Source organism: Lacerta agilis, chromosome 4 (genome assembly GCF_009819535.1).
Source record: "Lacerta agilis isolate rLacAgi1 chromosome 4, rLacAgi1.pri, whole genome shotgun sequence".
Lineage (NCBI taxonomy): Eukaryota > Metazoa > Chordata > Lepidosauria > Squamata > Lacertidae > Lacerta > Lacerta agilis.
The window spans coordinates 20,009,138-20,019,056 of NC_046315.1; the positions used below are offsets into that span (position 1 = coordinate 20,009,138).

At 42.3% G+C, this 9,919-nt stretch overlaps 1 protein-coding gene across 1 annotated transcript; it reads right to left on the reverse strand.

Moving 5' to 3' along the window:
• Nucleotides 1–1,416: 1,416 nt before the first annotated feature.
• On the reverse strand, nucleotides 1,417–8,865 carry LOC117045070 (vitelline membrane outer layer protein 1-like). Its single transcript, XM_033145854.1, has 4 exons — nucleotides 8,848–8,865; nucleotides 5,663–5,854; nucleotides 3,522–3,625; nucleotides 1,417–1,738 (listed from the first exon to the last, which is right to left on the reverse strand). The coding sequence occupies exons 2-4, from the start codon at nucleotides 5,831–5,833 to the stop codon at nucleotides 1,417–1,419; spliced, it is 597 nt and encodes a 198-aa protein (XP_033001745.1). The 5' UTR covers nucleotides 5,834–5,854; nucleotides 8,848–8,865.
• Nucleotides 8,866–9,919: the final 1,054 nt, after the last annotated feature.

The following is a 9,919-nucleotide window of genomic DNA, read 5'->3' on the forward strand; positions in this document are numbered from 1 at the left end:
GGGTGGGCTCTCTATTTAATAAAAACAGAGAAAGTTGTAACAGTGCAAAAAAGGTTAAAAGTACAAAAGGGGAGGGAAATGGGAACAAGAAACCTGTATGAAAGCCTGCAACCCAACAATTGCACAAGATTTTTATAAATAATTCTTTCAAACTAAATGAAAGAAAGAAAGAAAGAAAGGTCAAGGAACTTTAGAAAAGCAGAGACCATACATTTTGGGGAGGGAAGAAATGAAGTTGCAAGACAGGATGAAATTGTAGCTGTATAAGAAAAAAATATCCTAAGCAGGGAAAGCTTTGAAGTTTTGAAAATACAATTCTTTCTATTTTTAGGTCAAAGTATCTACCCCCAATGATAACGTTTTATTAACATTGCATACAGTAATACACAGGATACTCTGGAAAATAAGGTTTTGCTTGTGCTTAAATCATTATTTTTTAGCTTTATAACCCAGCAACAAAGAAGCCTATTTTTCATGAAATGCATTCCAACATATTATTGCAGCTGGATGTCAGTTTCAATAATATTTGGAATTTGCTACAATTTCAACACTTATTCATCTAGTCCTAAGTAAAACCTAGCGAAATGCCTAATAATATCTGTTACATACCATTCAGGCTTTAATACACATTCTCCTTCATTTGAATTTAAATGATAAAAAATGATACCATATTCCCACCCACGCTTCATTAACTAATTAAAGCCATGATGCATTTTAGTTAATTATAAACTATCATCAAAAAGGGGGGGGGGAGAACTTATTATCAGCATCGGCAAGTGAGGAGTATCACTCCTCTCCCTGCCAACCACACAATATTTTATTAAAGGAATTGATGGTTTGAACAAACTCATTATAAAACAACATGGGCTAATTGCTATGATCTTGAACATAGATCTCTGCGAAAGGCAACATATATTAAAAATAGGGTTGTATCCAATGCATTGCTAAATGAGACTGCAGTTTTAATTTTGAATTTTTAAATTTGTATTTTAATCTGTATTTTAAATTGATTGTTTTTATGTTCTTGCTGTGATTTTAATTAGTGTTAGCTGCCCCGAGCCTGGTTTTTGGCTGGGAAGGGCGGGGTATAAATAAATTATTATTATTATTATTATTATTATTATTATTATTATTATTATTATTATCTGTATACCTATGATCTGACTAGGGCTGTACATCCCTGAGGGGCTAAAGAGCATGACTTCCCCGCTGTCTCCAAATCTGACAATCAGCGCCTATATATTTCTGCCCTCCTTTTATGTCTCTGCCCTCCTTAGGTTCTCCTCCCATCAGAGGGCTGAAAAATTCAGTCTAGTGCATCAGATTTTTTATTTTTTATTAAAAAGACACAGCTCTCCAGTTAAAGGTAAGGTTTAATAGAGGACAAATTCATAAGCTAGCAAATCTGCAGGAATGTTAACGAAAGAAGCCCATATTTCCTTTACAGCAATAGAACCTAATGTCATTAAGTGCTGTGTCATCTTCGTACCCTTGCGGAAGGTCTACCTTTGTCTGGATGCCACATATGTAGGAACCGATGGGGCAGGGAGCACTCCATGGGCCGAAGGTTCCCCATTCATGCGAGTTGCCTATTAGCTCGGAGTCATCACTACACATGAACTTGATGTTGTTGGCTGCAGTGTCATCTCCAAATCCTTGAGGTACTTCCACTCTCAGAGAGAAGGCCATAAGCTTGGATGGTACAGGGCAATACTGAATCTCAGACCATGCTCCCCATCTGCCAAAGATGACAAAGTTGGCTTGAGAAATATATTCAGATTTATTTATTTTTAATTTTAAAGTTCGTGAAATGTGTATTTTGAAATGCAGAATCGAAAATTAATTAAATATATATATATATTAAAAAAGAGAAATATATTCCGATTTTTATATCAGCTGTTCCAGTGGAATAGACTTCCCTTCCGTTTCCTCTGTCTGTACCTACCCACCCATTCCTCATCCCCTCAGATCTGCTCTAGAGAGTTGGAAGGGGCTGCAGGAGGAGGAGGAGGAAGAAGAAGAAGAAGGGGAGGTCCCATTGCTCATGGGATGTTGAATGTTCTCCCAAATTCCTGATACCTCAAATGTAATTAATGAGAACATACAAATGAAGAACAGCAGATCAAGACCAGGGAAAACTGAAGCAATTTTTTGGGGCAGGGGGATATCACCTTCCTCTTGAGTCAAAGCACAAGGTCAATACCACCACACCAAGTCAGATGAGAGCCTCCACAAAGTTTTATGTCCATCCGTTTCTGTACTTTTCTGTATAGCTTTATGTTTTCCAATGTAATATCTCTGTTTCTCTTTGGTTAAAAAGGAAAACAAATCCCTATTACTTGTCCCTATTACCTGGCCCCCCAAGGCCTTGAATCTATTAATCTGTAATTTGGCAGGCTTAATAAACCCTTTTGTGCATGAGTATTTCATCCACTTGTCCAAAAGGGGACAAAGCTATAGCCGTTTTTATATTTCCCATTTCAATGAATGCGGAAACAAAAGAGCTTCCTTTTATACAGAGCGGTTTAGCGGTTCAGCCTAAAACATAGGCTGGGGGGGGGGTGTGTGACTCAGATTCAGAATTCTTTTAGTAGGAAAATAATCTAGGCTAGGTTAGCCTGGATGCATTTTCCTATATTTTCATTTTCTCCTGGGTTATTTGTCCCCACTTTTCTAAAACAAACGGGGGAGGTTTTTCCTATGAATATCTTCACAATGAATCCTTAAAACTGCTGCTTTACAAACAAAAAACAAAAAACCACCCTTGAGTGAAAGCTAAGTTTTTTTTAATTTAACTTTGTCCAAGGCCATGTTATTCATGCACACTACTGAGTACAAAGAGTTATCTGAGCCACTGCATACGTTATGGGGCTGTTTTCTTTCTGCTTTTCTGAAGATGTAACTGGAAGCAGCGGAGTCGCAGTACGGGAGAGAGTTGGGTCAAGGCAGAATGGAAGTTGCCACGGCACAACAGTCTGGGACTCCTAGTAGCACGACTGCACCATGCCATTGTCCCCGCCTCCTCACCCGTCTTCCTCTCTCCTTCCTGGTGAGAGGCAGCAACACACCTGCCTGGAAGATGGGATTGTATCTCCATCGCACCAGTCAAGCCGCTTCTGGGTGTAAATCTCAATAAGAGAGGAATGTGAGGTGAAGTTATTTCTGGTTTGCTAGGTCATGGCCAGATCAGTTATTTTGGACCTAAGAAGAACAGAGGCCAAGGTGTCCCCCACTTGTTGATTGATCCTAAGGCAACTTCCAAATGTTGGCTTTGTCCAGGTATCGCAACCCTGTGGTTGGTGACTAGCGTGTAGTCACCCACACATAGGCAGAGGAAGTGGACTTGTCATCTACTAGCCACAGAATTTATGAACCCTCATTCCCACTGCTACTAAAATAAAAAGCGAAGAGGGAGCAACTTTTATATAATTAAAAAAACCCTAAATAACAAGGTTGGCACAGGGGGAAAGCCTAAAGTATGGTGACAGCTCAAAAAAAGAAAAAGAAAAAGAGATGCTCACTTCCCAACAGCAGACGAAATATATGAATCATCATTGCAGAACAATCGGACGCCATTTAGGGCTGTATCATCGCCTTTCTTTCCACCTCCTTGATATGGTTCCACCTGGTGTCAAAGAGGAAGAGAGACTGTCATAAAGTAAGGATCATGAGGCTGTGCAGATGAACCCTTTCTCAGCCATTTCACCCACGCCAAAATTGTCTGCTTTGTTTCAGCCATATTTTGAAGGCGAGATTAATTTTGTTGGGCACGGTGAGAATCTGAGCACCCACTGTTGCGATTTATTCTCCTCAGAAAGTCCGGGTTTGAGGTGTCTTTTTGAATTTCGGGAAATTCAAAATGGATGCCAACATAAGAAGAAGAAAAAACAGCCATCTCCTTTGGCACTCACTTGAGCTGCCAACATGGTGGGGAATTGAATATAATCAGGAAGGGGGGAAACTCAGAGTGAACAAAAAGTTCCCTCAAGCACCTCATTTATTTGAGAGATGCATTGGTAAATAACCCCCCAAAGGAAGAGGATTGAGTGAAATAGGCTTGTTAAAGAAATAAAGTCGAAGTGTGTCATGTAAATAAAGTCATGTAAGCCTGAAATACTAAGAAACTTAAAAGAAATTTTGGGCTCACAAACTGAACTCTGTATTATAGTAGCCTATAGGTCTAGAACAGCCCTGAACAGGTTAGAGAGACTCCCAGGACTCCCATAGAAAAATGTTTTACAAGACAGATAATAATAATAATAATAATAATAATAATAATAATAATAATAATAATAATAATAATAACAACAACAACAACAACAACAATTATTATTATTATTATTATTATTATTATTATTATTATTATTATTAATTTATACCCTGCCCATTTGGCTGGATTTCCCCAGCTACTCTGGACAGCTTCCAGCAGAATATTAAAATACAATGTTTCATCCAATATTAAAAGCTTCCCTAAACAGGGCTGCCTTCAGATGTCTTCTAAAAGTCTGATAGTTGTTTTTCTCTTTGACATCTGGTGGGAGTGCGTTCCACAGGGCGGGTGCCACTACCAAGAAGGCCCTCTGCCTGGTTCCCTGTAACTTGGCTTCTCGCAGCGAGGGAACTGCCAGAAGGCCCTCGGCACTGGACCCCAGTGTCCGGGCAGAACAATGGGGGTGGAGACGCACCTTCAGGTATACTGAGCCGAGGCCATTTAGGACTTTAAAGGTCAGCACCAACACTTTGAATTGTGCCTGGAAACGTACTGGGAGCCAATGTAGGTCTTTCAGGACCGGTGTTACGTAAGAAAGGATTGTGAGCAATTCTGAGGGGGAAAGATTCTAAGAAGAATCAGAACTGAGCTGAAGAACAGGGTTGATGCCAGCACATTGAAATAAGGCCATTTTAGTAAATGATCATTGTAATGCTCCCCACCCTTTGACTGTTTTATATGCTGGTCTAGGAGCCTGGTATGTTTTGAGTTTATTGGACTTGGGGAATCTGAAGTGATTTCACCTTGGACTTCCTTGCTAGCTGATGCTTCTTTCTGAAAATCAAGGACTGACTGTACTGGCAACAGCCTCGATTTGCCTAGTGATAGGGCTGGCCCTGCTTGCCATTCCTAAATGAACACAATTTCACAAAGTTCTTCCTGCCACTACCAGATGGCACCTGGGATGGGCTGTAGCTCAGATTCAGTCATTGGCATCTTGAGCCTGGAAGAGTCTCCTGTCTGACACTCTGGACAGATCTTGCCAGTCACGGGAGAACTGACCTGGGGCAGGTAACATGTGATGTTCTATATTCTCCAGCATTTCTCTGATGAAAATAGGGGCATCCTAAGGAAATGTGGGACATTCTGGGATCAAGTCAGAAACTGGGACAGCTTCTGTAAATCGAGGACTTTCCCTGGAAAATAGGGACACTTGGAGGGTCCTTCACAAACTACAGTTCCAATGATGCACTGACAAAAGCCATGCAGCTTAAAGTAGCATGCAGCCAATGTAAGTTTGCATTGTTGATTAGTGTTTTGCCAATTCTGGGCCTGTTTTCTGGTTCACACCAAGATGCTTTCCTGGAGATGAATATAACTTTGTGGGCAGAAACATCAGAGATAACCAATTGTGAGGTTGTCTGGAAAGCAGGATAAAAAGTCAAGTTTTACCTTCAGCGAGAAACCAGAAGCAAAACCAAAGGAACAAAATTCTTTCCCACCCCAAAGACCCCATGGCGCTCCGTTTGGCACGGAGATGATGGAGTCGTAACCGCGGGCCTCTACTTCCCAGAGGTAGCAGGAAATGATTGGGAAGACCACAGCAGTGATGGAAACATCCATATTGAGGAGTCCTCCTTTGTCCTAGATGTGGAAACATGGTTGAAGAAAGGTAGCCATGAGAACATGTAGTCTGAGAATTTGGGCAGGGTGTCTTCATGAACCTAGTATCAAGCATGCCAGGCAATAATTGGTCTTTACTATCAGTGACATAGTCACCATGTGCACATTATGGGCATCAGCAGACGGAAGCATGCTGGGACACAGAAGCTTTGCTGACCTCCTTGCAGATGGGTCGCTGCTGCTTATCAGGAGGAAGAAGAGTCAGGCAGCAGGGAAGATGGTGCAGTGCAAACCCTCCAGCAGAGCTAATCTTGTGCTCCTTGTCAGTCCATTTGAACTGTACCACTCTCCCTCCTCCCTCTTCCCTCTTCCTCCTGCTTCTAGTAAGCAGCAGTGACTCATCTACCACTCCATCTGCCACTGCAGGGCATTTCTGTTTTATCCTTCAGAACAAGGGTGGGGGACCTTTTCTTCAGCATGAGACCCTGATCCAAAACTGCCCCACCCTCTGCAGGCCATTTTTGAGAGTTAGGCAGGGTGGTTTATCAGTCCCCAGACATCATGAGGTGACAACTTCCTGTCAAAAATGGCCTATGGAGAGTGAGAAAGGTCTCCAGTAATCAGTCCCTGATGAGGACAATTTCAAAAGGGTTGGCTGTCTGGCACTGGCATTGTACCCCGCTTTGTCCATTTGCGAGTGGCAAGATGTCTTCAGCCATCCATGGGTGGGTTGGCTGCCAAACAGAGAGAAAAAGATTGGCGGAGAGACTTTGTGCTTTGAGCCTCAGATCCCACCTTGGCCTTCTGCCCAGGTGTCTGAGCAGGTTACCTGTATTTTAGTCTGAATAGTTTGCTTTTCTGCTAAAAAAAAAAAAGTAGCCTGTTGCAAGAGTAACTTTAGTAATTGCCCAGACTATTATTTGGGGGCTTGCCACATCCACCCATTAAGACTGTAATTCTTTACAGAATTGATAATACGTTTGGAATTACTTATGAGTAAACGCATGTTTTTTTGTTAAAACTTTGGCCAGAGTTCTTATTTGGTTTCATTACATCCACCCACACAGCACCCATTTTGTGAAAGTGCCCATGACACCATCTCAAAATTCCAAATATGTTCATGAGCCCAAAAAGGTTGGTGAGGGCAGGGGACAATCTGCTCTAGGTACTTCAATTTTCACCAAAAGAGATTCAGAAAGCTCCACCTTAGTCACTTGTTTGCTATGTTCCAGTGCACCCCCCCCCCCGGGTTTTATGTTACAGAAATGTTCCATGTTCCTCCGAAGATTTACAACCCCAATTAGTAGAAGCCAGATCATAAAGGGTCACTACAAGTCTCATAACAGGGAACACTGGGTTCTGTTCCGCCTAATCAAAGAAGCAGGGTAGTTGTTGTCGTTGTTCGCTTTTGCAGCCTTAATTACCAGAAACTGCACTTGTGGCCTCCCCAAATTTGATATTAGGACAATTTTATATTGCTGCTCATCAGGGTATGTTACCACACAAGCAGTGTTAGAAACTGATCTATGAAAACTAGGAGCTAAATGGCCCCTAAAACCTAGGTTAGGGTGCAATAACGGAATATCTAGGTGCTCTTTTTTGTAATACTGCACACAAGTAGGTTGATAACCACTAGCTAAACACTAGCATCCCTCAGCTGATCATTCTCGGCTATAAACCAGCAATATAGGGATAGCTTGACCACCGAAGTCCATGTGATGCTGGATGTAGGGATGCCCTTGGGCCCAGTTCAGAAGTTCCAGACTGCTGATATGGGCATATGACTGACAACATGTGACACCATTGTTAAAATGATGAATGGCTTAATCTCTATAGTCCTCCTATAGGCACTGTGAATGAAATACCAGTATATCTTGTGCAGAATGCCTTTGATTCTAAGCAGATTGGAAATGCCCCTACTCTGAATGGGCAAACCCTTTTGGATTTACCTTCTCCCACCCAACTGGAGGGGGGGGGATGAGGCGTCTGATAAAGTCTTTGAAAAGTGCCCCCTACCTTATAAATAAATAGACGTAAATAGCTTCATTATGCTTACATTGCCAATTTGAATACCTTTTTGTTCAGGAAGGCTTTCCTTGAGGAAAGTTATTTATAGAATATTAATTACACTCTTACATGGGGCTTCCCTTCTGTAGAAACAGATTCATTTGTTCTGGATTTTGTTTAAAACAGTTTTATGGCTTTTAGAGCTTGCACTGTTTGGATTTTATCTCATTTTTATCACATTGCAAACCGCTCCAATGGCTTCAGGCCATTCTAAATGTGCAGGAGAAAAATAAAGTCAAATAAACATATTGAAAGACCACTGGTGGATTTCCACCACTTGTAGAATTCTGGCTGGGTTCCATTTAGTTATCTATTCATTTTCCCCCATGCAGTTAGAATATAAGATTTCTGTACCACCCTTTACCACAGAGATGTGTCTGGAACATTCATTATATCGCTTCTCATATGCTGAACTTGAACCTATTTATATTTGTTTTCAGCTGATCTTAATGCCGTATTTTCAAATTGCTGTAACCTGCCCTGTGACCTTATGGTAGGTAAGAAATTAAAAATAGATAATACTAATAGCAATACTAATAGCAAACTGCCAAACTGCGAGAGGCAGTGAAGGATAGGCGTGCCTGGCATGCTCTGGTCCATGGGGTCACAAAGAGTCGGACACGACTGAACGACTGAACAACAAATAGCAATGTCCCAGGTCAGGTTGGATACAGGAATATAATAGATGGTTATGAAACCCAGTTAAAAAATTGTCATTATAGCCCTCGCCCTGCCTTCTCCCCAGAGAGAGCAGAACCATGCAATTCTACTTACCGTCTTATGGCAAAGCTGCCAAATATCCTGCAGCCAGAAAGAGAGGGAGCAGTGAAATGTGAATATCGACCCAGGAGTGAAAAGGGGGCAGGGCAATGGGAAGGACATGTCGTCTGTCCTTCACCTGCCATGCTGTCATGCTCCTTAGCTGAGCAGAGCAGATGAAAACCTACCTTTGATCTGTGCCTACTGCACTCCCACTACCAGTTGCCTTTCAGAAGTGCAGCCAGACCAAGGAGTCCATTGGCATTTGGAGTGGGGTGGGCATGGCTGTCTGAAGCGAAAGGACATGTTTTAAGGTGGGATGGTGGTGTTACATTGAGCACCAAAGACCAGCATTGTCTACCGTGCTTTACAGCAGGGCTCTGGAGCCCCTTTCAGCTGGAGGGCCACTTGCCAAGGCGGGCGGGCAAAAGGAGGTATAGCAAAAAAGAAAGAAAGAAAGAAAGGCAAATGTTACCTTTGTAGGCTAGTTTTTACACACACACACACACACACACACACACACACACACACACCTCTTTGTCTACTGTAGTGCTTTACAACCTTTTTGAGGCCATGGCTCCCTTGACCAGCCACATTCTTTCTGTGGCTCCTCTGTGGAACCACTTACATTGGGGTTCAGGACACGTGTAAATGGGTATTTTCCCATTCCACCCCCTTTTCGCCTCTGAACTAGGATTAGGCTAAGAAAGGCATCTGGGTAGCCACCTTTCATATGACCCTGCGGGCCTCTTCTTACATTCTCTTTCCTCTCTGCAATCCTATGGTTGGCCTCCTATCCAGCAGCCATGATGGAATTGCCACAGCAGATATTGTTCTCTGTGTGACTTTAACATTCATTCTGTTATTAGTAAGTCAGCAAACCAGGAGGGGTGGCTGAGGTTTTGCTTAACAACCAAGCAAAGTGGAACGATGCTCACCGAGGTAGCGAGTGCTCTGATTGGTTGTGTAGATCTGAGGGCGTTTCCCCGTGTAATGTCCGGTGCCTGACCTAAGAAAAACCAAAGCCTATCTGTGGCTTTCTCCTCAAGTTATACAATGTTTTGTGCCGCTTCCTCAATAAAGTGTTACCAATACTTAGATGGCTTTGCTAACAAGCCATACATGAAGATCTAAGGCACAGTGCATCAAAAAAAGGACACCCAGAACTCTTCATTGGGGATACATTTATTATTAAGTTTCACGTCATGGAGCCATTGAGGCACAGGGAACTGAGATAGTGTTGGGAGAAACCCACATGGT

What these genes read in the sequence shown, in the direction of transcription:
- LOC117045070 (XM_033145854.1), bottom strand. Translation starts at nt 5,833, where the DNA reads ATGGATGTTTCCATCACTGCTGTGGTCTTCCCAATCATTTCCTGCTAC. An exon ending in CTTCTGGTTTCTCGCTGAAG is followed by an intron (nt 3,626 to 5,662) that starts GTAAAACTTGAC and finishes CTTTGACACCAG; the next exon opens with GTGGAACCATATCAAGGAGG. An exon ending in ATTTCGTCTGCTGTTGGGAA is followed by an intron (nt 1,739 to 3,521) that starts GTGAGCATCTCT and finishes CATCTTTGGCAG; the next exon opens with ATGGGGAGCATGGTCTGAGA.